The 26,691-nt window shown below is 43.7% G+C and overlaps 1 protein-coding gene across 1 annotated transcript in view; it reads right to left on the bottom strand.

Annotated features, from left to right (window-relative positions):
• The window catches only part of Tph2 (tryptophan hydroxylase 2), a 100,084-nt gene that overhangs the window by 6,016 nt on the left and 67,377 nt on the right, over window positions 1-26,691 (bottom strand). Inside the window, exon 9 of the mRNA XM_041670759.1 lies at window positions 2,538-2,633. Within this exon, the coding sequence (XP_041526693.1) occupies window positions 2,538-2,633 (96 nt within the window). The remainder of the gene's footprint in view (window positions 1-2,537; window positions 2,634-26,691) is intronic.

The following is a 26,691-nucleotide window of genomic DNA, read 5'->3' as shown; positions in this document are numbered from 1 at the left end:
GATTACGATAATGCTATTAATAAGGTTATGGCTATATTGGGTCTCAAATCATAGTATCTTTCCTCAAATACAAAAGTAAGATGCTCAGGGAGCTAGAGAGACAAATCGGTGGCTCAGAGTGCTTGCTGCTCCTCCAGAGGGTAGCAGAAGAGCCCACAATCACCTGAGGGGTCCAATACCCTCTTCTGGCTTCTGTGAACACCTGTGCTCATGGGCACACACATCCACACACATACAAACACACACAAATATAATTAAGTATTTAAATGAGCTGGTAAACATTCTGGGCTCTTACAGGAATGAGACAGGCAGGAAGAGAGGGGCTGCTAAGGAAGACGCCTCTGCTCTGTATTCTCTGAACAGTTAGAAGGTATTTCTTGCGAAAAGAACATCTAAATTGTAAAAATGCTCCAGCACGACAATCATGGGGATGCTGGCCTGCTGAAATCTGAGAATGGAAGGATGCTAATGACCGGAGGTGATGGACCTGAACAGGATGGTGCACGGCAGACAATGCCCTTTGAGGTACATATTTCTCGCTGATTTCCATTTCTAGATGATTCTGTCTACAACACTGAAAACAAAAACAGTGGATTCACCCCAATGCTGCCTTACGCATGCCTCATTAACCAGACCAGGAGACCCTGTCAAAAGTTGGGGGGCATGAAAGAGATTTGTTTCTTTTGTTTCTTGAATAATTTATATACCATCTGAAGAGAATGTAAATAGATGTGGCTCAGGGAGTTTTGTTTTCTGACTTTCTCGGGAGAAACAAGAAGTAGTCTTAGAGGACATGGTCTTGTAGGGTATGATGTCCTGTTTTTGCTGTGAGCTTAGTGAATGTACTATTACTGATGTTTTTTGGAAAGAACAAAATGGCTCGGCAGATAAAGGGGCTTCCTATGTGTCCCTGCCAGCCTGAGTTTAATCCTCAAAACCACATGGTAGAAGGAAAGAACCAACTCCACAAAGTTGTTTTCTGACTGCACATGTACTGTGAATTCACACACATACACGCGCACACATGCACACACGTGTGCAAATGTGTATGCGCACAAGAGCTTTGACCAGGTGTTATGCAGTTCCTTGGTCCATTGCACATCTGTGCATCTCCTGCTTTCCTAATCCACCTCCCGATTCCTCAAGACTCAGTATGAGCAACACAGGATCCTCCTTCGGAAAGCCTTCTCAAGCCTGGCCTCTCGTGTGCCAGACACAACTGTCAACACTTTTTCTATCTGCTGGGTTGTTTATCCGGCAGTGGGTGTCAAGTCCTGGGTAAGAAAAGCCTCGGGCTGTGGAATCTAGAGCAGCGATTCCCACAGTCTACACTGCCTGCTCTTGGGCCTGGCTCTAGCACGTTAGTTGTGCGGTTTAGGCAAGTGCTGTAATGGCTTTCTGTCCTCAGCTGTCTCATCTCTAACAATACGATCCAGTTCTGACAGAGACTGAGTTAGTGTGCAACAAAATCCTAGACTCCACTTAAGATAACTTCTGGTGTTATTTTCTTTGGATTTATGTTCTTCATCGGTTTCTATCTTTTGATTCCCAGTGTCTGGCACAGTGCGTGCTACCTGTAAGCATCCAGTGAAGGAAGGGTTTTAGGAATGAATAAATTATCTAACTAATAAAGTTATAAAACTAGCAGACTCAATAAAAAGTACAGTGAGAATACATCTCAAAAAATGCATCTTTTGAGAATACAAATTAGCCAAACATTCCGGAAACAATGCATTTCCCAACTGTATCATACAACAACGATCAATGCTGAAGAGAACGCCCTAAGCTAGTCTATAATCCTGATCTTAAGACAGAATAATCAAAGAAAGATTAAGTTATTTTCAGTATAATTTCTAGGTTGCATGTCATATTGCCTCCTAAATGCATCCAAACTTACTAAAATGCTAGAAGTATCGGAATGCTCCAGAGCCTGCCATTTCCAAATAAATGATCATTTACTGTTAAAGGAAAAAAATAATTTCTAAGCATAATAAATATATATTATGTGCTTCTTTGATACTATGCTGATTCAGCTTGTTTTCCAGTAAACTGTTGATACGCACAGTATTTTAATTGCATTAATTTTAGAGAAGATGGAATGTCCTCAGACTCCTCTTTGAGAGATAGAAGGCAAGTCCATGGCGCCATGAAGGTCATGGACATCAGAGTAGACTAGTCAGACTCCCTGATTGACGCGAGTGTCAATCAGAAGTACCCCTGCTAGCTCACTGCCCACTTCTCAGCACTCAGGCTAGGCCAGCCATTTGTTCCCCAGCATTAGAGCTTATGTTAGTCATCCCTGTTGATCTGGGCACACGGCCGCTCATCCATTTGAGTCACACCACAAGCCCAGAAGGGCTTGACCCATTTTCTGAGGTGCAAAAAGTCAGGTCAGCACCCACATCCACGGTGCCAGATCCTCTGTGTTAAATATGTATGGGGAGTTGCGAGTGGAAACGTTCAACAAACAAATCAATAGCTTCCATGACCTTGAACCAGTTTGCTTGGGAAGGATATTTTCATTCACAGCTACGTACCTTCAATTCTCCAATGGAGGAAAGTAGCCCTGCTCCATATGCCCGCAGTTGACCTTCTTGCTTGCAAAGACCAAACTCGATTGTGAAGAAATAACACTAGAAAAAAAAAAAAAAAGATGGACCCATGTTCAGTGAACTGGCCAACAAGTTCCTTCACAGAATAAAATGGCACCCAAAATAAAATGTTGCACTGTACATAATTGCCTTGAATTTTAAAATAAATTTAAATCAGGAGTATTTATTGTAATCCATTTTCTTGATGAATAACCTTGCGCTAAGTTTATATACTTCAATATAATTTTATTTAATTTCAACATGATTTTTTGCACATTTTTATGATTACTGTTTTAATAATCTTACCCTAAGTTGAAAGACTATAGGGAAATTAAACCACGAGGAATCCAGTGATTCCTGTGTACAGAAACTTTATGGATCAAATCATATCTCCTGTAACAATTTTAAAATTATTAATAAATGAGCACATCTTAGCGATGTTCCACAAGAATATGGGACTTGCGCTACCAAATTGTGTTTTAGTGGCATAAATGAGTTCAAGAAGACATGGAAAAATAAGTTGGAATCTAGTCATTGCAAACTTATTTTTTAATCTGTTTATTCATTCTGAAGACATTTATTAAGGTGAGGCGGTGACTCAGAGGATAAAGAGCTTCCTGAACAAACACAATGGCCTGACTTTGTGTCGCCAGCCTTCATATGAAAGCTGGGCAAGACAGCACACGCCTGTAATCCCGGCACTAGGGGAAGACAGTCAGACCCCAGGATCTCACTGGTCAACCAATCTAGGAAAAGGGTGAGCTTCAGATTCAATGAGAGACCCTATCTCAAGAACTAAGATGGACAAGAACACAGGAAAATGTCCAACATCAACTTCTTGCCTTCACACATGAGTAACCACACCCAGGCACATACAAAACACACCAAAGCAATAAAGCACAAACAAATCTTTTTTAAATAGCATTTTCTGAAAACCCACTAGGTGCCAATGCTTGGTAAAAGAATAAAAAAGAGACCAAGAATAAAAATACATACTTACCAATCTATCAAAACTACAGTGTCAACATGTTTTTAGTAACGTCTTAAATGCATACCAATATGTGCATATGTATACACGTGTGTATGCACTGTTTGTCCAAAAAAAAAAAAGGGCACAGATGGGTGGGTTTAGAGGGAGAATCTGGGGGGGGGGCGGTGCTGAAGGGATGAACGTGATTAGAACACCTTGTACAAAACTCTCAAGAAAGTAATAATAAAATCTGCAGTTGCTTCTGTTGGGTTCAAAAAACCAACCTAGACAGAAGAAAAAAAAATATCTGCACAACTTAAAAAAAAAAATCACAGTGCTATTGCAAGGGGCTGAAATCACAATATTTCTGCTCTAATAGAAAAGCGAGAAGCTAGCAACACGTAATAAGAATTGAATCAAATTAGCACTGTCCTGCGTCCGTGGTGCTAGGGCACTGAAGGTGTTGAGAAGGAGAATTTAAACACTCCCGAAACAGGGCAGAAAATAATTATAATGTCTAGCCCACGACAGCTTGCTTTATTTTTATACAAGGGTGAAGATGTCCTTTGCTTCTGGAGGTTTTGTTTGCTTTCTAATGCAGGGATGACCCTGAGGTTGTGTGATCCCATGCTCTGCATACCTGAGCTGCACCCAAAGGACTGGCCACTTCCAAGCCATGGAGCTTCACCTCCAGAAGTAGAGCCTCTTCCCAGACTCAGTTGCCAAAGAGGGCAAAACTATGGTCCATGCCACCAACAGCACATCTGCAATGCCTATCAATACACCTCCTTATGCTGTCCTGATGTAGGAGGGTCGTCTGTCTATGTGTTACTTTCATTGGTTAACAAATAGACTGACTTGGCCTTTTAACAGGGCAGAAAATTAGGTGGGTGGAGTAGACAGAACAGTATGCTGGGAAGAAGGGAAGTGAGTAAGTCTCCATGATTCTCCGACCCGAGACGGACGTGGGCTAGAATTTTTCCTGGTAAGCCACCACCTCGTGGTGCTACACAGATGATTAGAAATGGGTTAAACAAGATGTGAGAATTAGCCAAGAAGAGGCTAGATATAATGGGCAAGGCAGTGTTTAAAAGAATACAGTTTCCGTGTTATTATTTCTGGGGCTAAGCTAGCCATGCGGGAGCCCGGCAGGATGAAAAGCAGGCCTGCTGGCCTCATCACTACACTGTCCTACATTTAATTTGTTTTACAGTCTTCTGCTTTTTGACACCATCTGGGATACTTTGGTGCATGATCTCCACATTGAAGTATGAACTCTATACAGCAGGTATTACTCCCCATTCCTTAGAAGCAATGGAAATTCCAGCATCGTTGACACTTTATACCCTTCTTTGTTTGAGGAGGTTATCCTATGTGTTTTAGGATGCTTAGCACCATTCTAGGTACCAATAAAATCCCCAACCCTCAAACTTTTTAGCAGTTCCACAAAGTGGCTGTTCTGCTTGGTTTGGTCAGCTTGACCCAAACCTTAAACCTGTTTCAGAAGATGGACTTTTAATTGAGAAAAATGCCTCCATAAGATTGGCCTGTAGGCGAGTCTGAGGGGACATTTCTTGATTGATGATTGACTGTGGGTGTGTGTCACTCCTAGGCCCTGCTAGAAGAAAGCCGACTGAGCAAACCAGTTAAACCGCACCCCTCCATGGCCTCTGCATCAGCTCCTGCTTCCAAGTTCCTGCCTCAAGCACCTTACCTGCCTTCCTGAGAAAATAACTACAAACTGCGAGATTAAATAAACCCATTTCTCCCCGAGTTGCTTCTGATCATGGTGTTTTATTGCAGCAATCAAACCTCTGACTAAGTGAGTGGCTTTTCTATTAAACCTTTTTCATAAAGAATTTTCAAATAAAAAACATCACACACTTAAGTTAACCAGATCAAAGCCTGTCATCCCAAGGGACTTGTTTGTATATGGTCACAATAGGTATGGAGCTTTACACCGGAATTGCTCTATCACTGGAGGGTATGTTTTTTAAAAAGATTTATTTACTCATGCATGTTATGTGTATAAGTGTTCTGTCTTCATGCACAACAAATAGGGATTTGGATCCCACTACAGATGGTTGTGAGCCACTGTGCAGTTGCTGGAAATTGAACTCAGGACCTCCGGAAGAGTATTCAAGCACTCTTAACTGCTGAACCATCTCCCGGCCTCTGCTATTGACTGTATTTTTATCCCCAGTTCACCATTTTAAAAGCTATATCTGAACATGTTGTCTTCCAGCCAAAAAAAAATCACAGAATGACATCCTGATGCCCTTGGAAATATAAATGAGACTGTCTTCGGGGCCTTTGTACTTGCTATTCCCCTGGTGTGTACACTCTTCTCCCTAGGTATTTATATAGTAGCTCTTTTCATTTCTCAGTCAAAAGTTGGCTTGTTAAAAGGACTGCAAATTAAATGTCAGTCTAGTCATAGAGGATCTCCCTGACCACGAAAGGAGCCTTGCTTTCTGCTTAGCCTGTCTGACATGTTACATGAAGAACATCCTGTCCCTGACATGATCCTATCCATTGGCTTTTGCGGCTGTTGTTACCTGTGTCGCTCAGTAGCATGCGTGGTGCTCAGATCGGGAGCTTGCTTCCTTCTGCAAACTCTTAGCATTTAGACCAGAGTCTAGCATTAAATCATTGCTAGAGATATCTGCAGAGCAGGTGAATGGGTCCACAGGAGGGAAGAGGTCACGTAGCTAAGAGGTGAATTCTAGGCTGCAACTCGAGTTCCTTAGTGGCTCTGTGTTTCATGGAAGACACACAAATCTAACTTATTCATTTGTTCATCTTCTAGCTGTATATCCACCAATACTCAGCAAGTTCTTACAGTGCTGCAGGAGTTATTATCAATCAACCAGGGATGGCATTGCATCCCTAGAACATTTTGCTTGTTAAAACTTAGCTCTGTCCTCAGCACCATGGTGGGGGGTGGGATACACAGGGTGGGATGTGAGGACTTTAAAAGAAGTCGCTCTCACTGAGGTCTCCTGAAAACAAAAAACGTGAGAGTTGTCAGCGTGCTAACACGTAATAAAACCCTCAAGTCTGTCAACCAAACAACTGTGCACAATCCTAAATATGTGAAGCCATGCGCTCATATATGCACAGAGAAGCCCAGCAGACACGTGGTAGCCCAGCCCTTCTATGTCACAAAGTGGAAAACTTAAGCCGATGAGAGATTTATCCAGGACTCGCCTAAACAGTGACATCCACAAGATCTAGAGCCCCATGTTTTACAGAGCTCGACATCAGCATCTGCCGTCATTTAAGGCTTCTAAATAAAAAAAATCAGTAGGTGTGTGATTCTCCTGTACAACCAAATGATGGGGAGAGTAGGGTACAGAGCAAGGGGCCTGCAAGCTCATGGCATCTTCTCTGAGCGCCTTTGGTCCTTTGCCTCCCTGACTCACCTTGCACTTTTATCTTACGACATAACATCCCTGGAACCCTAATGTTGAATACAGAAACTTTCGTGGGGAAGTGTGCTGTCCTATTCAAAGGCATCCAGAACACACATATGGAGCCAGCGGCGGGAGCATTTAGGTCGGCTATTAAGTGCGTTTTTAATTTCCCTCACATTACATCACTTGCATACCTAATGCATGGCCACCCTTCTCTTCCAAAGCCAAACAGGCCAGAGAGCCTCGGAGAAAAAGCCACTCTACCTACCAGTCACAGCTGCTTCCCCCGGACTTGGCCTTCTGTCTGATTTTACAGCAAGAATTGAAAGGCCTGCTTTGGTTTGACTAAAGATTCAAAAGTTAAGTAACGGGTTAGCCAGTGTTGTCTTTAGCTAATATGTTCCTAGACGCAGAACAGCCTCTAAGAGAAGAGCCTGTGCATCTTCCTGCCCATGGCTCTCATGCTATCTGACCCCTTACCTCATCTGGGAGTCCCTCCAAAAGCCCCGCCCTTACACAGCTCCATCTGGTCCTTCTCTGCCTACCTCTCCCTTTTGACTTCCCTGCCTCCATCAGCAGAGAAAGCCCCTGGATGCAGCTTCTGCAGCCTGCTTTCCTCGGAGAACCAGACCTTTTGCTCTTGAGACCGTTTTTCCATTTTCAGCTCTGCGTGTGGCTGACAGATAATAAGTAATGGTGAATTACATCCCAAACTCAAGTGTTGGCAAAATTTGAATTAGGGACTTGCTCGGGACTCTTTTCTTCTTTCAATAGTGGTAAAACACCTCTGTCAGATCAGTGATTGAAGGAGGGACTGGCCACGCATGTCTACTGCCTGCATAGGGTTGGGCTGGATGACCCCCTGAAAATGTCTTAGAGTTCAAGAGTAACTAATTGCTTCTGGAAATTTTAAGATAATATTTATTTTCCTCATAGAATTCTCCAGATGTGGATCTGTAATATAGTCCCTTGAGATTTTCCAAACAAATAGCCTACCTGTTATCAGAAAATAAATATGCAAAAGGTGAAGAAAAAAGAAAAACACTTCAAGCCTTGTAAAAACACCTGCAAGAGAGAATTGCTGATTCTTGGCCGCTAATGTCTTTTCAACAGAAACAAATAATAATAGTAAGACTTGCACCTCCCAAATTGAAGGGTGCCTTTCATCACCACTGATGTTCATGAATTCTAAATTTTATACGCTCTGCTGATATATAATTATTTGTAAATATTTTATTTGAATATAATTACATATAATCATTAGCTTAAAACCAAAACAGGAATGATAGATGGGACCTTTTCCGCAGAAGAAAAGCAGAGTCATTTACATACGCAGTCATTAAGCGGAAAAAAGAAAGCCAGAGTGACAACTGAAATCCAAAGGGATGCGGAGCACACCTAAGACCGCTCAGCAAAACAGATAGGTCGCACAATGCTGCCATCTTCAGGTCGCTGCCGGTACTACACACCATTCTCTAAACCGGTCTGCCCGCATGGGTACTGACCAAAAGTTTGAAACAAAACAGGTCTGACAAAGTGAAGTCACGCCTACAAAATACAGAATGGTCTCCTGTGGTGACTGAAAAAATGACTGCAACGCTCTCCTTCCGTTTGGTGTCAACGTCCTGAAGGTCCTGCTGTAGTCACAGATAGCAGTTTAAGAGAAGTTCAGCTTCATCAAGGAATACTTGACTTAAGGGTCGTTAATTGGCTAAAATGTTTCCGCTTTGTTTCAGTGCATGCTTTGCAAGGTTGAGAAAAAGGAGCTATCCAAGGCCCCTCCCACATACTTTCCTACCACCTGCCTCACCACCTCTACCTCCACCCCAGCACCCACTCCTGGCTACTAGTCCTCAAACTTTCCCTTCACAAAGGATGCCTGCCTTCTTTCCTACCTTTAGCCAAAATTCCTTAAGCTTGCCTAAAATGCAATTGATAATGGGATTGTGATAAGAACGGAGCCTGATAGCTAAGCAGGAAGCTTTAGGATAGAAATATTAGCATGATAAAATACTGGGAACAAAAGTGAAAATGGGCTGAGTCTCTTAAGCCCTGGAGGTCTCTCTGTGCAGGTGATGCCACATGGGCCCCTCCCCTATCCCCAGCACACATCAGTTTCTGGTGTCATTTCTTAAACCCTTTGAACTCTAAATATCCCTAAGTCATACATAAAACCAAATCACACTACAATGACCATGCAACACTTCCATCTCTGCAGCAGGGGTTCCTGAGGACGACTCTCCCCCCCCACACACATACACACCCCAGGAATCTGGCTGGTTGAAAGAAAGGGGTCTTGCATGATTTGATGCTTGGCTCTGGGTTTCTTGGCTAGGGTGTGTACAATAAGAGTGGAAAGTACTAGAAACAGCATCAGACATGGTCCAGCGTTCTAGGTCCTCATACTACACAGATCTGTAAATAAAAAATGCCACTGCACAAGCAGGTCACAACTTAGTACCAACTTATAATATGGAGAGAGGAAACCTGGGGATGGGCTCGAGGACACCTGAATAAAGGGCATCTCTCCCCCAGATATTAACTGAAGGAGCAGTACAGTAGAATTTAACACACACACACACACACACACACACACACGTGTGCGCACACACACACCCTTATGGAGATTTTTTTGGGTTTTGGCGTAGGAATGGAAGCCAGGGCCTTGTGCATATAAGGTACATGTTCTACCTCCAAGCCAAGGCCCAGGCTCCCTCTGAGTGTGGGTGTGGGGTGTAGAGTGGGATGTAAGGGGTGAGTTGTGGGATGTGTATGTATGGTGGGTGTGCTATGGGATGTGTGTAGGGTATGGTGTGTGTGTGTGTATGAGTGTGTATGATGGGTATAGGGAATGTTGGGTGTGGATGTGGGTTGTGGGGTGTGTGTAGGGTATGGCGTGTGTGTGTGTATGAGTGTGTAAGGTGGGTATGGGGAATGTGGGGTGTGGATGTGGTGTGGTGTGTCTGTGTATCTGTATGTGTCTGTGTATCTGTATGTGTCTGTGTATCTGTGTGTGCGTGGTAGGTATGGTATGAGATGTGTGTGCATAGTGGGTGTGGTGTGGGATATGTGTAGGGTATGGTGTGTGTGTGTGGTGGATTGGTGTGGGTCATGGGATATGTGATTGGGTGTGTGTGTGTGTGTGTGTGTTAAAATCTACGGTACTGCTCTTTCAGTTAATACATGGAGGAAGAGATGTCCTCTGTCTCAAAGAGATGGGGGCAGAGAGAGGAAGAGGAAGAGTAGAAGGGAAAAAAAGAAGTTTTTTCTTTTGCCAGCAGCCCTCCTCCACCCAAAACCCAAAGGAAAGAAAGAGAAGGCCAGGGATTTGCGTACCATACTGTAGCTACCAGCTATGGATGACCCTAAGTTGTAAAAACAACAAACATTGTCTTAGTTGCAAGCACTCGTTGAATGGATTAAAATGCAAAGTCCTGAGCTCTGAGGAGGCATTATGGCAAACCTTGTGGAAAATTGATCATCAAATATAAGAGGCACACTTACAGGGGGGAAAAGCGTCAGCAAAAAGAAAAACAACTTTTATTGAAGAATACGACGACATAAGGGTTTTTCAGCACCCTGCGCGAGGGGAATTTCCATGTTTAAGTAACTGCTTCTCCTCAGAGCTTTTTTTGGTGCTTTTGGAATAAATGCATGATTTTTTTTAAGAGCCCTCTGGTCATTTCAGTTTTACTACCTCATCTTCAGCTTATCTGAGAGAATTTTCCATTTCAAAGAAGGCGGCCTGACTTATTTTCATTTAGAATTGACTTTCTCTGCACCAGAACTTAACAGTGTTTTTTAATGAAAAGAAAGAGGAAGGGAAGGGAGGGAGGGAAGGAGGGAGGAAAGGAGGGAGGGAGGGAGGGAGGGAGTAGAAGAGAGGGGGAAGGAGGAGAAGGGAGGAAGGAAGGGAAGGAGGGGAAGGGAAGGAGGGGAAGGGACGGAGAGAAGGAAAAAAAGAAAGGAAGGGAAGGAGGAAAAGGGAGGAAGGGAGGGAGGGAGGGAAAGAAAGAAAGGGAGGGAGGAGGGAGAGAGTAGAAGAGAGGGGGAAGGAGGAGAAGGGAGGAAGGGAGGGAAGGAGGGGAAGAAAGGGAGGGAGGGAGGGAGGGAGGAAAAGGAAAGAAGGGAGGGAGAAGGGAAGGAAAGAAGGAAGAAAAAGAAAGACAGACAGACAGATCAACTGATCCCTGGCTTCTTTCTCCCATTCAAGCACTAATGGGAATGCCATTTGTAGTACTTAATCAACATCAGAATCACCTAAGCAATGGGTCCATCCTAATACTCAAGACAAGACCCATTTAAGACATCCCCACAACTCAGAGCTCAGTGTTGAAGGCCAGTGCTTTCCATAGGATGCCATGCTAGGAATGCTATGTTGGGAATGTAAGGAGAGGCAACCGACCTGGAGACAAGAAGGAATTTGACAAAGAGCTGTGTGACATCAATGGCAGGGAGTGGCCCCACTACACCTCTTCACCTTACCACTCACCGCCCTGGAGCAAGGGTCAAAACTTACAAGGTAGCCTGGGGAAGGCCCAGCAGTGGCATGGACTCAGATCACGTTGGTTCACAATAGCCCGGAATGGAGTATAACAAAGGTTTGTTTTTCTGGGGGATAAACTCACAGAAAGAGTAGTGATCCACAGTCCTCTGCGAGCACTGGGAACTGGAACCGAATCCAGCAACCAAGCTTTTCATCTGCATTCACAGTACATGAGGCCATGCCTAAACTAGGCCGGTATCTTAAAAAGCTACTGGCTGAAGAAGTTCCCACAGCAGGTAGCAGCAGAGACTCTATATTCCCAAGCCCGTCTTCCCGAGGCACTAGATAATCGCCGTTCTCCTGCCCCTTACCCTTGGACAGTGGCGACTGGCCTTCTTGCTCTGTCTTGATTTTTACACTTGTGGTTTCTCTGCCTGGAAATATCCTTGTCATTACACAGCCCTTTGTCAAATTCCTGCTAGTGTCCAGGTTAGGGGGTTTTCCTTACATCCCCCAACATAGTACGGAGTCCTAATAAAATCGCCGGTCTTTAACCCTGTCCCCTCCCCATCCCCACTAAGCTTCGTAAAGTTCAGAAACAAGATTTATCTATTTTCCTGTGCTGTTTCCGTTTCCCGTCTTGTCCTACCCCCTTCGCTAACACATAGTAGGTACTCAGCAAATATGGCAGCTAAAAAGAGTTTTCCAGTTGGCCATGCCTACAAAGTCAATGCCAGCCAGCCTGGATCAGTAGTCTCTAATCCCAGCCAATTTTTCTAATATTATAGTCTCAGGGAAAAAAATTAGAACATCTCTACAGTAGCCCTCAAATAGATTTTTCACTTGCAGGTTCAGAAATAGATCTGCCCACTGGTGACCTCATTCAACGTTTTTCCCTCTCAGTAGACCCCCTCATGTCAGTGAGGAGGGGAAGAGCCGGCTTCCTTGCCACAGCCAAGCCCTGCGTATTGCAGGCGCTTAGCAGCCTGACTGAATGCTAATTGGCAGGCATTACATACGGAAGCTGGGAAGTAAGGTAGCCTGGTGTTTAAGTGGCTTCTGGCTTCCTCGTTACAAGCGGTGACTGAAAGCTCATTGATTCTGACATCTGGATGCTCATCTGAAACCGTCAGGGGGAAACTTTTTCAGTTTGCTGTTCCTGAAGGTTGTAGCCAGCTGAAGCCTAGCCAGGGAAAATGCTAACGGTCCTTGGTCAGAGTGTGGAGGAGTTTACGATGTGACAGAATCAAGCACTAAAGTGCCTCCTAGCCTAGACTCTTCAGAATTAACAACTGCAAGGAATTTCCAACAGCATCACCACCCAGACCGTCACTCCGTGAATGATAGCACACAAGATCAGACGGATACGATACTATTTTCTCCTGGAGATGAATCTCTAAGATGTCCATCCACCCAATTCTGCTTCCCACAGCATCCGTGGCTCTTTAAAAAGCTTATTATGATTACGGATGGGCTTCTCTTCATGCTCCATGAACTTGCAGGTTATTTTGAGTTTCACAAATCAAACGCTAGTTTTAGATTCACAGCGTTGCTTCCCGGACCCTAGATGCAACGCATGAGCCCCGTGGTAATATCTCTATAACACAGAAACTCTCAGAATATGGCTATGATTTTAAAGCAATCCCAGCATCTTTTTCCAAAAGACTTCACCGAACTCACTACACAACCAGCTACCTTAAAATGACTAAACTTTCCAGTGAACATACACACACACACATGTATGCACGCACACACGTACACACTCACAATACGTGTTCCCATCATTTTCCTACCAGATGCATGGATCAGCATCCCTTCTACAGATGTGCTTACTCTTCCTTGCACAGAAGACCTACTTAAGCATGTGCTACGGGTTTGGAACTACCCAAGAACTGACTCGTAGCTTCAGCAATCTTGTGCTCCTTGAAGGAGAAGAAAACGAATGAGCCTATCCCCGGCCATCCATCCTTAGGCTTGCCCCCAAAATGTTCTGCATCAAATCACACATCCTCCCCAGATGGGATTTTAAAGGTCAGCTCTCCAATGCTCGTATAAAAAATGAGGTTTTTACTGACTTACAAATGAGCTGTGGGCAACCACAGCTACCTTAAGAGGGTCGTTTTATTCTCATCCCTCCATTACTAAAAGCAACACCTTCCCAGACTCTAGGGCTAACAACCTTACACTTAACTCACTGATTTCTTTCCAAGCAAGACCAGGAATTTTAAATATTGTCTATAAACTTGTGGTGGGGGTAAGTATTTTTAACAGGAAAAAGCAGTTCTCAGCTCCCATTGCACTAAGCCTTCCACTTTATGCTTTTATCAATGAGGTCCTGTTTCCTTTCCAGTCACTAACAGCAACACCACCATCACTGTCTCTCAACACTCACAGTTGGCACCAACCATTCGTATGTGGAAAGGGGTTGAAAAGCTGTACCCCATGGGTCTGAGTCCCTGTCACATGAGGAGCTACAGTAATTGAAACTCTAGACAGCCTTCAAGCTCAGTTGAGCTTCCGTCTCTAATAATAATCACCTCCAGTCACTGGCGCCTACACTCCACCGGACACAGCATTGAGCCCTTTACATCAAATCCTCAGCAGCCCTGAGAGGAAGGCACTGTGGACATGGGGGTCTGAGCATACTGACTTTAAAGTGAGAACTACAGTTCAAGGACAGCCTCCATATTAACTCTAGGAAAGTTATTTTACTATTCTTTGCCTTAGGGGCTTTATCTATAAAGAGAAAAAGAGAGGGGGGAAGACAGAGAGGGAGAGAGAGAGAGAGAGAGAGAGAGAGAGAGAGAGAGAGAGAAAGGAAGGGAGACAGAGAGGGAGAGAGGGGGGAAGAGAGAGAGGGAGAGAGGGAGAAAGAAAGGGAGGGAGGGAGATGAAGAGGGGGAGGTGAGAGAGAGAGAGAGAGAGAGAGAGAGAGAGAGAGAGAGCAACATAAAAGAAACCTATAGAACTCTATTTCAATGCTATCGCCCCTCCCCAATTTGATGATAGAGTACCTGGGACTCCAATTTGCAAACTTAGGAGACACTAAAGATGGATTATAAGCAGATGAACCTAATTCTGTATGGTTTGCCTTATCCAGCAATGTTTTCTTTCTGTTCCCAACGTGACTGATCACTGTGGGACACTAGAATTGAGATTCTTGACAGTGGAGTGCACAGCACCAGAACAGATGAAGGTCTTCTAGCCTGCCCCGAGCCATCCTTCTATAGACGGCTCTGGGCTAGGTACCCTCGCCGTCTTTGGGATCCCTAGATCAGCCGGGTATCACAAAACAGACCTGTTGGGAGCCAGTGAAAGGCACACACCATACGCTTGAAAGAAACTAAACCACCCAGGTCTCAGTGACGGGACACAGTGCCACAAAGAGTGTAGCTCAAGAGAGCCAAGACTATGACAAATGAGGTCAGACCAGAAGTATAATGCACCGTTTTTATAGTTCAAAAGTCCTATTGCAATAAAGTAAAGCATAGCATTAAACTATGGCAATATGTGCTTGCATGTGATTTCGATCCATTATTTTACAGCCACAAGATTAATTCCAGATCACTGAGAATTCATGAGACAATAAAGAATATCATGACTTGAGATATTTCTGGTCTTCTAACAAACGATTTTTGCCAGACTCTCTCTGGCTCTAGGGTAGCTGATGTTTTATGGCTGCCTGGAATGACAGTCCCTTCACCAGCCTTGCCTTTGCTCACCAGGTGGAAAAAAGAAAACAGGTGGATAAGCATGACGTGACAATCAGCCTTCCCTAATGGGACAAGAGCATCTCAGTTCTAGCCAATTGTCCCACCACACAAAGGCGATCAGATTGCCATGAAGCCGCTCTTATTGGGAAATCTGGGAATCAAGGCATTTGTGTGATACTTCTGGTGGCTAAATACAATTTGTTAATTTAAACAAGATGCAAGTGTATGCGTATGAGCAAGAATAGCTACATACATACATACCAGAGAGAGAGAGAGATTATACTTTGGGTCTACTACAACGCTTCTATAAAGAATCCAGATCCAGTGCCCTTTGGCCAATTATAGTCTTGACTTTTTCTTGAAAAAATTACGACTTATTAAATTCAAGAGAGGAAAAAGTAAGCAATCAAAAAGATGCTATTGTAACAAATAGCTCAGCATTTAAGCATGTCTAAAGTAAATCATTTAAAGGTAACTCCCCTTAGTTCATTACGAAAGACTTTCTAAACCTTGCCGGCCGGGCATCAACACAGGACCCTTGTGTGCACATATGGAGATGAATCCAAAGCCCATCCAGCACCAGAACAAACAACCTCGTTTGGCTCTCCTCCGGCAGCTTCTTCATCTAGTTTTATATTAAATTCAGTCCTCTTCCAGCCAAGCTGCAAACACCTGGACGGGGTTATCAGAAGCACGAGCTCATGAAGAGGAGCAGACAAGAACGAAGACCCCAAATTTATTGCTGTGTTTGGTTGTGGAGGGAGGATCGCACTGGGCTAGCAGCCTTGCTCCTAATCTGCCTGAGACTTTCCACCAGGAATTCATATTCCACGTGCTCTCTCTGGCACAAACAATATTTCCTCATTTCTTTTCCCCAAGCTGTTTCCTGTGACTTGTCTTTCTCTGTTTGCTCAGGGGAGGTGTGCTATTAAGTCCGAGGCAGCTCCTCCATCTCCAGGGAAAAGCTTGACATCGTTCAGGTGAGGACTTCCTTCTATTATTTATAGATTTAAAAAAAAAAAAAACTTTACATTGTAAAATAGCAGAACACCCCCCCCACACCGCCTTCTAAAACCCTTTTATGAAATAAACTGAACAGTCTGCATGTTCAGAAAGACAAAGCTGGGGTGCTGAAAGTTAGATTGCCCCAAGTTGCCCCAAGGTCACACGCAAAAGTGGAAGCTCTCCAGGGGGCTTCCCCCATGTGTGAGTGCTGATACGGCCACCTGGATGCCTAAGAGCACAGCAGTGTGAAATGGACTAGCTGGCACTATTTTAACACGCACATCTGTGCCAAGCTGCTTCCCGGTGCATTAGCTCATCGATTTTACGGCATCTCTATGACATTAGATAGCCGTATTAGTCTCATTTTAAAGATGATGAAATTGGAACACGGCAGACGTTATGAACATTCTTTCCTTGGCTAGACGCTAGTCGTTGTCAGCCAAGCCCCGACTTGTAGGCTTCCATGTTCGTCGCTACATTATCCAGTTTTAGCAAGAAACTTCTTAGTTCGGGGTAGCCAGATTCCCCCATTTCCAGAATCTAACAGACTCCTCTCGCCCACCATCTCCCAGGCAACCTCAGCAAGAGTCCAACAGTATCAGGAAAACCAGAACCCCTCCTTAGTCCTCAGGATTCTCTTAGAAATTTTCTATATAGTGACCACCACCCTTCTGCTCCTTGGCTATAAATTCCCACTTCCCTGTGTTGTTTTAGAAGTGGGAGCCCAACTAACTCCTACTGCAAAGTCCATCACGGTGCTCCTATACTGGCTAGGATACCAATGAATCAAGTTTGTCTTCCCATTCTGTGATAAGAATCATAAATAATATTTGCTTTGATGATACCCAGCCTGTCACTGACAAAACCTGGATTTGGACACTAATGCCTGCACTCTGAATTGTCTACGACACCACACTGCCTCACTTGCTGGTCCCTAAGATACACGCAGGCTCAGGAAAGACAAAGTGTTCTCTCTGCTGTATGGACCTCAGGTCCTCCCATACCCACTACTAGTATATAAGCATCTTGGGAACAAGCACTATGGAGAAACCTGAGACCTCTAGCTACTGATAGACGCTGATGATTAGACTCAAAAAGAGAATAAGATGGATGAAATCAGACAAAATGTCACTAATGGGAACATGACCGATGAAAGATTGACAAAATAAGTCCAGAAACCAGGTTTTTAAATAAGTATGTATCTGTTCATTTTTGTTTGAAAACAAAAAAAAAAGAGCAAAAATAAAACTCATCAGCCCAGTGTTATGGTCACAAAACCACAGTGCAACTTAGTTGGGTAGAAAGCCACAAGGCCTGGCTTTCCAGAGTTTGCTCAGTTCTTCTGTAGATGTAGAAGCCAGGCTCTCTCTCTGGGCAGCACACATCTTTGATAAATGGATGAACACTTCGTTACTCCTTCCTCCAGAGCCAGGAGTCGCTTCCATTAAGTTCTCATTTGATGTGACAAAATGACTTTTCAGGAAAACGTGAAGGCTATATGCCAAAAATGCTAAGTGTGGCCATTGCCGCTGAGATATTACAAATGACCTGTATTTTCTTTCCTTCCCCCATCCATTTCAAAATTTTCTATAATGAGTGTGTAAGAAGCAGGAGAAACTATGGCTTTTGTAAAGACTTTTCAGGAGAGGAATCGCTAAGACAGCCGGCACCGGCGCCCCCTGCACTGCTGAGAGAAGTGTGTTTTTATGGCCATTGTAAAGGACAGACTCTCGGGCCCTGGGAAGAATAATGGTGCTCCACTTGGTGATTGATTCCTCCCAACCCGAACTGTATTTCTCCCTTACACCTCGTCTGGATTTAAGCTTTCAAATGGCAGTGTTCCCACCTTCGGTAAGACCTGTCCTAAAGTGGCAATCCACCCAGCAGAATTATTTCACAGATGGCCGTCCTCACAGAGACAAGCATGCAAAGCGGCGGGCAAATGGTGGCGTTTCTAAGAAGCAAGCGACAGGAGTTTTAATCGCCGTGGGTCCAGTCTCGCGTCATGTCGTCACGTTTCTTATAGTGCCACCATTCATAGCCGTGTCTCATAACGTACAGTAATACATTTTACATCTCCTAAATGTACTCTTGAGTTTTTATACCACAGCGCAGAAGAATGGCTTTGAAAATCCTTTTGACTTCTTTATTTGAAAACTACATTTGTGGAGCGGGGTAATTAAATTCCTATAGTTTGATATAACATTACCTCCACTATTCTAGCTGATAAAAAGAAAAAAAAAATCCCAACCATCTTCTTTCTGCTTTTGCCGGGAATGGAATTACACCGCAGATATTTCTGTTAATGCACGTTAAGAGCCTGGGAGCCTACGCCATTGTAGTTAAACCAGAAATCTCTCTCCCCACCACATCTTCACGGAAATTAAAGTGACTACGAAAATCCCCTGGACTTGATGAATGCATTCAAAGTTTCTTTGAGAAGAAAAGGTAAGAAATCCTCAGTGTCAAGACTTTTAAACCGCAGTACAATCCAGAGAATTCTTCAACCAACACCATACTTCCTAGCTGAGTTTCCTAGGCAATGATGAGGGAACTGGGGCTGTGCCCAAGCAGGGTACCACTGACATCATGGTCCCCAAGACAAGGGTCAGTTATCTCCTTTGTTCTTTGCCCCACACCAAGTGATGGAACAATATTCCTTAGGAGGCATAAGGAAGTAAGAGAATTTGTGCCTAACCTGAGGATAAACTGCCGCTTGAGCCCACTGCGAAAACCTTAAATGTAGGTCCTCTCCTCACCATTGTGTCTACTGCCCTTAGGGCTCAGAAATCAATATTTCATATTGATCATTTGAATTTCTAAATCTGACCCCAATGCTTATGCGCATTAATAAATTTGTATGACTTCGTCTTGCTAATCTCTGACGGAGAAGACTCCAATATCGAGCCTTCAAAGGGAAAGATGAAGGTGGGGGTAGAAAATTCCATCCTTAGTTAGGGATTTAGCTCGCAGGGGGAGAGCTCTTGCATGACAAGGGCGAAGTCCTAGGTTAAATCCCCAGCACCAGGGGAAAGGAAGTTAGATGGGGTGGATTTCTTCAGGCTACCTGCCAGACATCCCAAATATCCTCTTCAGCAAAGCCTATGGAACACTGAGGGGTGGCGCTGGTGACTGTGGGGTAGTGTGGGGACAATTTGATATTAGTATAGAACAAGTAGATTCGGTGTTCTCTCGGTGCTCCGGGAATAATGTTACCACCGCCGCTTTGTTTTTATGAGTTCCCAAATTTCTAAACTAGGTGTTCTGTGTTTGCTTTCTCTTCTCATCTGTTATATGATAGCTCTCAGAGGCCCCTGGGATACAGTTATAAATGACCAAGACAGATTTGAGTTGCTAAAGTGTACAACTATTTCACGCCACAGACAGATTTGTTCCCGAACAAGGTGGGCAATGCAGGGCTCTCGTAATATGAATCAATGGCAAACGCCTCATAATCGCAACAACACAAAGGGATAGAACAAAACAGCCTTGGCCGTAATATTAAACGTTCTCAGAAGAGAATTAGTCCAAAGAAAGCATGGCCTCGGGCATCTGGACAGAAAGAGTGATGATGAGAGACGGCAATAAAAACCAGGAAGACAAGTTCAAGAATTAAAGCATTGCTCGCAAGATGACTCTCCTTTTCTATCTGCACAGCAGATAGAAAAGTGAGTGTAATGAGTTGGAATAGATATTATTAACTTTTAATTAAGTTCCTTGGTAATAACATACAAACTGATCGTCCACCCAAACATCTCAATTAACGATGTTGAACAGCACGTTCCTCCTTCCAGCTCTCGGCCAGCTTTAGAGTAAATGACTACAACAGCTGAACCGATGAAAAGAGTCTATGCAGAATAAATAAGCCTGGGGCTTATTTGGGCTTTCCATAAAGATACTAAAGCGGTCATTTTTAATGCCATCCATGTTCAGGAAGAACGACCCCTGGACACACGTCTTCTAGCATCGAAAGCATCTCCACCCACAGTCAGGTATATGAAGAAAAGGGAGCTTAAGAAACAAGCCAGCATGCTCGGCAAATAGGAAATAGCAGTAAGACCTTCGTCAATGAAGACCAGCCTTATAATGACACTTCTAATGTGAACTAGGCTTGGTTCGCAGCTTAAGACCAATTATACATTTCAGTGCTGCTCTCAACAGAAGGAAGTACAGGCTAGACACGGAAATTCAGACACAATTTGATGATGGTCATCAAAGCCCCAGACAGCACAAAACGATCTCAGAAACAAACTTTTTGTTTGATAAGTTAAGTACAAACCGAACTCGGTATGACTAATATCAGGTAATTCTACGAGGAAAAAAAAAAAATTTAGTTGGTCAGAATGCTGTGCTTAGAGTGAATTCTGCCATTTCAGAAGATAGTCTGGACTTTCATCTGCTAAAACTGTGCTTCTTAGAATATCAGTAGAGTGGAATGCCAGCGTGCAAAGGGGATTGCTGTTTAATGTCTGTTCTCCATTCTCAAAAGCTCGGTTTTTTTCACACTGACTTTTTCAAAATGGACCCTCATCTGTCAATGTCAAAAAAGTTTGTTAGCTGAAATATCTTCCTAAACTAACAAAACAAAACCCACTGTTAAATTAGCAGTATAAGTTAAAAACAGTTGCACCTCGCAAAGAAGGAAATGTGGCAAACGTAATTAACTTTTTATCACTTGCGGAAGCTCACCTTGCATATTATCTTATCAAAGGTTCTAAAAAGCCCTATAATTTTAAAATATTTATTTATTTATTATGTATACAATATTCTGTCTGTGTGTCTGCCTGCAGGCCAGAAGAGGGCACTAGACCCCATTACAGATGGTTGTGAGCTACCATGTGGTTGCTGGGAATTGAACTCAGGACCTTTGGAAGAGCAGGCAATGCTCTTAAACTCTGAGCCATCTCTCCAGCTCCCAAAAGCCCTATAATTTAAAGCAAAGTTTTCTGTTCACTTAGTGTTTTCCAAGCTCTGCCCATAGATGTTTCTTTTTCACGAGGCTCACACTCCGGGGACATATCCTGGGAAAGACTGTTTATTCCTCCATTGTCCTTGGCTACAACTCTCCTCTCGGCAGCATTATGGGCCCCAGGAATAAAACCCCTTCCATCAGAAAGGGAAGGTAAACACATTTCAGGGTCAGCAGACCTGAATGGATGACCTAAAACCCTCTATAGATGGAAAATGCCAACAGGGCCAGAGGCCAATTCATTCCACTTAGGAAACATCTGTGTTCATATTGATTGTGTCTTCTACAGATGTTGAGCCACTTAGTCCGTCGCAAATGCCTTTATAATGTGAGGAACGAACTGTCAGAAGAAGCCTTCTGTGTCATAGGATGGAGTGCACATTTGCTGACAGATTCCCTCCTGTATACTCTGACTCTGGACGGAAGGGACATCTGTGTACTTCTAGTTCTGGTTCTTAGGTTTCCTTGATCAGTACATTTCTGCTTGCGCATCACTGTGCAGATGAGTAGTAATTGGTCTCACAGACTGAAGAAGAGTGTGGTACTCAACGGAACCAGCGCACGGCTGGGTCCATTTTCACGCTGTGCGGCAGGAAGTTTTATAACAAAGAGGATATCCTATCGTACTGAGGTTTCAATAGAAAGGATTCTAGATACACAAACGAGGCTGAAAGATCACTGTGTGGCTTTGGAAAGTCATGCTGGGGCACTGTCTAACTAACCTACCTTTTCTTCAATGCCACTTGTTTCTTCTGCTGCCAGACTGAAGGCTACTGTCTTCAACTGCACAGGTCTGAAAAACTGGACAGGAAGATAGACCTCTGGGCATACTTGGGAAAGATTATCTAGATTACAGTTAGCATCTGAGAAAGTCTATAAGGGATTGGCTTCTTTACATTAATTGATGTGGGAAGGCCCATCTAAACTATGGGCTGGACTGGTCCTGGGCAGAACAGCCTGAGCTGGAAAAAGACAAGTGGGCATTCGCAGAGATACATGGGCACTGGCGTACATGCGTGGCCACTGGCACACACGCCAGTGTGTGGGACTGGCTGTCTCAGCCTCCTGCGGCTTTGACTTCCCTCCATGAAGGACTGTACCCTTGACTTGTGAACCAAAATAAACACTTTCTCGCTTCCATTTTTTTTTGTCATGGTTTACAACCATTTGAAGTTATAATTCAGGGTCTGTGAGATGACTCTGTAGGTAAATACATTTTCCACTTGAAACGGATCCCCAGCATCCACTTGGTAGAAAGAGAGAAGCAATTCCAATCAATTGTCCTCTCACTTGTACATCTGTAGTAAGGCACACGTGTGTACACACACGTAGGCAAGAAACAAGTAAATAAACAGACACAAGCAACTTTAAGTTATAATTGAAATCAACTTATCTTTCAGCACAAGATACTGTATTGCAGTAGCCATCCCCTCTTAGGGAAAAAAAAAAAAAGATTCTGTTGTCTCCCAACAGGACTGCATAATTGGGGATAAACAGCATATTGTAAAGATGAATCTGACGTGATCCCGCCCCTTAAACATAGTGAAGTCTAGTGTAAAATCTCACTTCCAAAACAAAGACAGGCCACTTTGATTCTACAGCTCTGTTTCTATTTATAGATGTGGTTCATTAACAATGGACATTTAGTTTTAATTTTTCGTCTACAGGCCTTTAGGTATAATATATTTTTCTCCAGTTCTCCACAGACTCTACGGTTTCTTATTAGTTTATATAAGGCTGGTTCATACCTATCTGTTTGCTACCTATCTGGCCACGGACGGCATTTAAGTTTACAAACCCGAGGTGCACACGAATGTATTAAATCCACCATAACCAGCAAGGAGAAGTACTTTATCTCAAAATTATAACACATGCCGTGTAGCCCTTGTTGGAAATATTTTTGCCTATCTGCCGTGCACAGACCCAGGACAGCTATGAGGAGTAGGACTCTAGCGGCCAAAACTAATAGCCTTATTCATCACCGACCGGAGGGCAAGCTATTTACATGTATAACAATGCATCTGAAACCCGTTTTCCAAGCATCATCATCAATTTCTTTCGATACAAAAGAGGTTCATTTAAACGGTTCTCGGGGCATAGAAACCATTGCCCACAGGAAGCCGCAGAGATAGCTTCATTCTCAAAACGGAGCATCATTAACTTGTCAAAATAAATGCCAGGCAGAGACACAGCAAGGGAATACAGTGTCTACAGGCAGTGCAGCCTGAACCCCTCTGTAAAACAGCCCCGCATGTCCAAAAGCTGCCTGAGACTAAACCAAGTTTGGCCGTGGCAATTAGCCTGAGTGGATGTTGCTTTTCCCCTTAGACAGATTTGTTGACAGTGCATCCCATAAAGTTATTAAGTGTCTCCTTTCATGAGTCATAATTGTGTGTTTATATGTGCTTAGATTCACTATAAACAAGGAAAAGCGGGCACTGTATACACAGAAGCATTAATAATATAAACCTCACCTAGAGGACAGGAATAATAATACAGTCTGTCTCGCGGTCTATGTAAACGGCAATGGCGGCAGTTTGCCGTCTGTCCCCTCTGCGATTTTTCTCGTTCGGTCCCTCTTTTTTTTTCTTTTTTTTGGGGGGGGGGGTAGGGACAGGGTTTCTCCGTAGCTTTTTGGTTCCTGTCCTAGAACTAGCTCTTGTAGACCAGACTGGCCTCGAACTCACAGAGATCCGCCTGCCTCTGCCTCCCAAGTGCTGGGATTAAAGGTGTGCGCCACCACCGCCTGACCCTCGTTGGGTCCCTCTTATCCCTCATCTTTACCTACTATTTCTTCAGGATATCTGACGCAAAAGAGTTTGTGAAATGGACTAATAACGGCTCCCTTTCTCATCAGATGTAGCCAGCCACAACTCACCCCAGCCACCGGACTTCTTGCCCCTGCCGGTGAGACTTGAACTCTTAAGCTCTTCCGTCTTTACGAATGAATCAATTTTCCTCCTAGCTTCAGTGTGTGGCCCGGAAAGTCATTAATATGCATGTTAGCCAGCAGGCTGTTTATGCGTTGTGTACTTTGAAACGGTCTGGTTGGATTCCGTGTTGTCTTCCAAGGCCACCTTCCCGTCTTGCCCCACTCAAGTCTGTTTTTCACTGAGAGACGGCCATAGTTCTGGGTGTCAACGGCAACTGTATTACCCAGTTCAGAGAAGTCGCCCACTTTATCACAGTGTGAGCATCCCTCTCCACATTCTCCACGCTACCCAGAAAAGTCTTTCCAGAATGGTCTTTGGCTTGCCACACTTCAAAGTAAGCAATGAATTTAGGAAATTGGAAAGAATTGGAACTGCAAGTCAGAAGGAGTTATGTTGGGAGGTCAGGCAATGTCGATTAAAGAGAATCGAGGAAACCAAGCTGATGGAGGAATGTCATTGGTTAAATAAAAAGAAACTGCTTGGCTCTCATTGGTTAGAAGATAGGTGGGAGGAGTAAACAGAACAGAACGCTGGGAGGAAGAGGAAGTGAGCTCAGACTCCACAGCTCTCCTCTTGGGAGCAGACGCCTGAGAGAGACACCATGCCCCGCTCCCTGGCAGACACACGCCATGAAGCTCTGACCCAGGATGGACTAGGCTAGAATCTTCCCAGTAAGACTGGTTCTCACAGATTATTAGAGATGGGTTGATCGGGATATCAGAATTAGCCAGTAAGGGCTAGAGCTAAAGGGCCAAGCAGTGTTTAAATGAATACAGTTTGTGTGTTGTTATTTCGGGGCATAAGCTAGCCAGGCAGCTGGGGTGCCGGGGACGTAGCCCGCTGCTCATGTTACTACAGATTGGCGCCCAGACGTGTGGACAACTGAATCCACTGAAAGCCTGAGAAAGCTTGGGAAAGAGAAGAGTATGTTTTCCTGGTAGCTGCAATTTAATAGAGGCTTCCTGACTCAGCTTTAGCTGCAAAACCCTGCAGCTCATTAAGAGGTCCTGCCACGAAACACTTAAATGGTGTTAACGAAAAGCTGAACACATGCTTTTCGGTTTTCAGCCGTAGCAGGAAAAAAGCTGCGCCGTTTAAAAATGCCAGCTTTCTGGGCTGTCCTGCCAGGGCAAACTCTGACTCTTTTACGCAGGCGGTTCGTGTGGTTTGCAAGCACAGGCTGCTGAAGCTCACTTGCTGGCAGGGACCTTGAAATGCCATAGAGTTGTGGCAGTAAACATGGCTACAGCCAGTACCTCAGCCATGAGGCTGGAAAGCTAAGGAATGGGCTACATCTAGCCGGCAAAGCCACGGCTTAGTCCTACTGATATTGCTTGGTAAATTAAAGACTCGTGTGGTCAGAAAAAGAGAGATATACAGTAAAGAGAGATTCAAAGATAAAGAAAATTTCTAAATGGTTTACAGTGTGTTAAGAATATATGCAGACTAAAAGTTGAAGTTCTTAAAGTAAAAAACAAAAAAGAAAGGAAGAGAGTTGTTGTGTGTGGTAGTACACACCTTTAATCCCAACACTTGGAAGGCAGAGGGAGACTGACCTCTGTGACTTCAAGTTGTGGTAGCACACGCCTTTAATCCCAGTGCCTAGAAGGCAGGGACAAACAGATCTCTGTGAGTTCAAGGTGTAGTAGCTGTACACCTTTAATCCCAATGCCTGGGAGGCAGAGACAGGTGGATCTCTGAGAGTTCAAGGAAAGCCTGGTCTACAGAGTTATTCCAGGTCAAAGATACAGAGAACCTGTCTCAAAAAACAAAAAATAAAAGTAAAAATAAACGAAATAATTGCTTCGCTCAACTGCCAACTGAGATGAAACTAGCACACAGGTTATACCATGAAAGACCTAATTAACGACGCCCCCATTCAGCAGGAAGCAGTTTGGAGAGAAAAAACTGCGCCCATGTTCCCAAATATGGTTTATAAATGTTCTTTTACATTTAAAGGGGAATATGATATAGATATGAATAATTTGCATTAGTATAGATTTTGCTTTATTGATAGAGATTTAAGGTCAGTTTTGTTATATGTATTTCTGATCTTTATTAAGGTATTGTGATTGTGTAGTTCATTTAAAAATGTAATGTATATAGGTAGTTAATAGATAATCATAATAGTCAAGTTTGTAGTCATGTTAGTTAAGATTTTCTAGATGTGCATAGATATATTTTAGATAGGCATTTTTCATATTTTCAAAGATTATAGAATATGGCATTTTAAAAGTTTTAATAACTTAGGGTTTTTCATGACAATGAGACACTCTGCTCCTGGCAGCACCAATCTACTTCAGGAAGAAGATGGGCATCAAAGAGGATCTTTATGGAGTTTGATAGCCATTTGGGCAAGAAACTGCTCTTGCCTGGACTATTGCATAAACTGGACACAGAGAACCCACAGAGAGAGGACTACTGAACTTGCCTAAGGTAAGATGATCTTTCGGGGTTCCTGATTCATGAAAGAGTCTGCGAGACATTCTGCAGGACACAACAGATAGTGACTGAACTGACTTTGAATTTTCCTGCTTTATGGAAATGTGTGCTGGATAGCATGGGCCTGAAGGCTGAAGATGGATGCCCCAACGGTACAGAGGAACTT

This window comes from Microtus oregoni, unplaced genomic scaffold (assembly GCF_018167655.1).
Source record: "Microtus oregoni isolate MIOR12 unplaced genomic scaffold, Mior012 000001F_ref0000356, whole genome shotgun sequence".
Classification (NCBI taxonomy): domain Eukaryota; kingdom Metazoa; phylum Chordata; class Mammalia; order Rodentia; family Cricetidae; genus Microtus; species Microtus oregoni.
The sequence above is the reverse complement of the archived record's forward strand: the minus strand, read 5'-3'. Positions and strand labels throughout refer to the sequence as shown.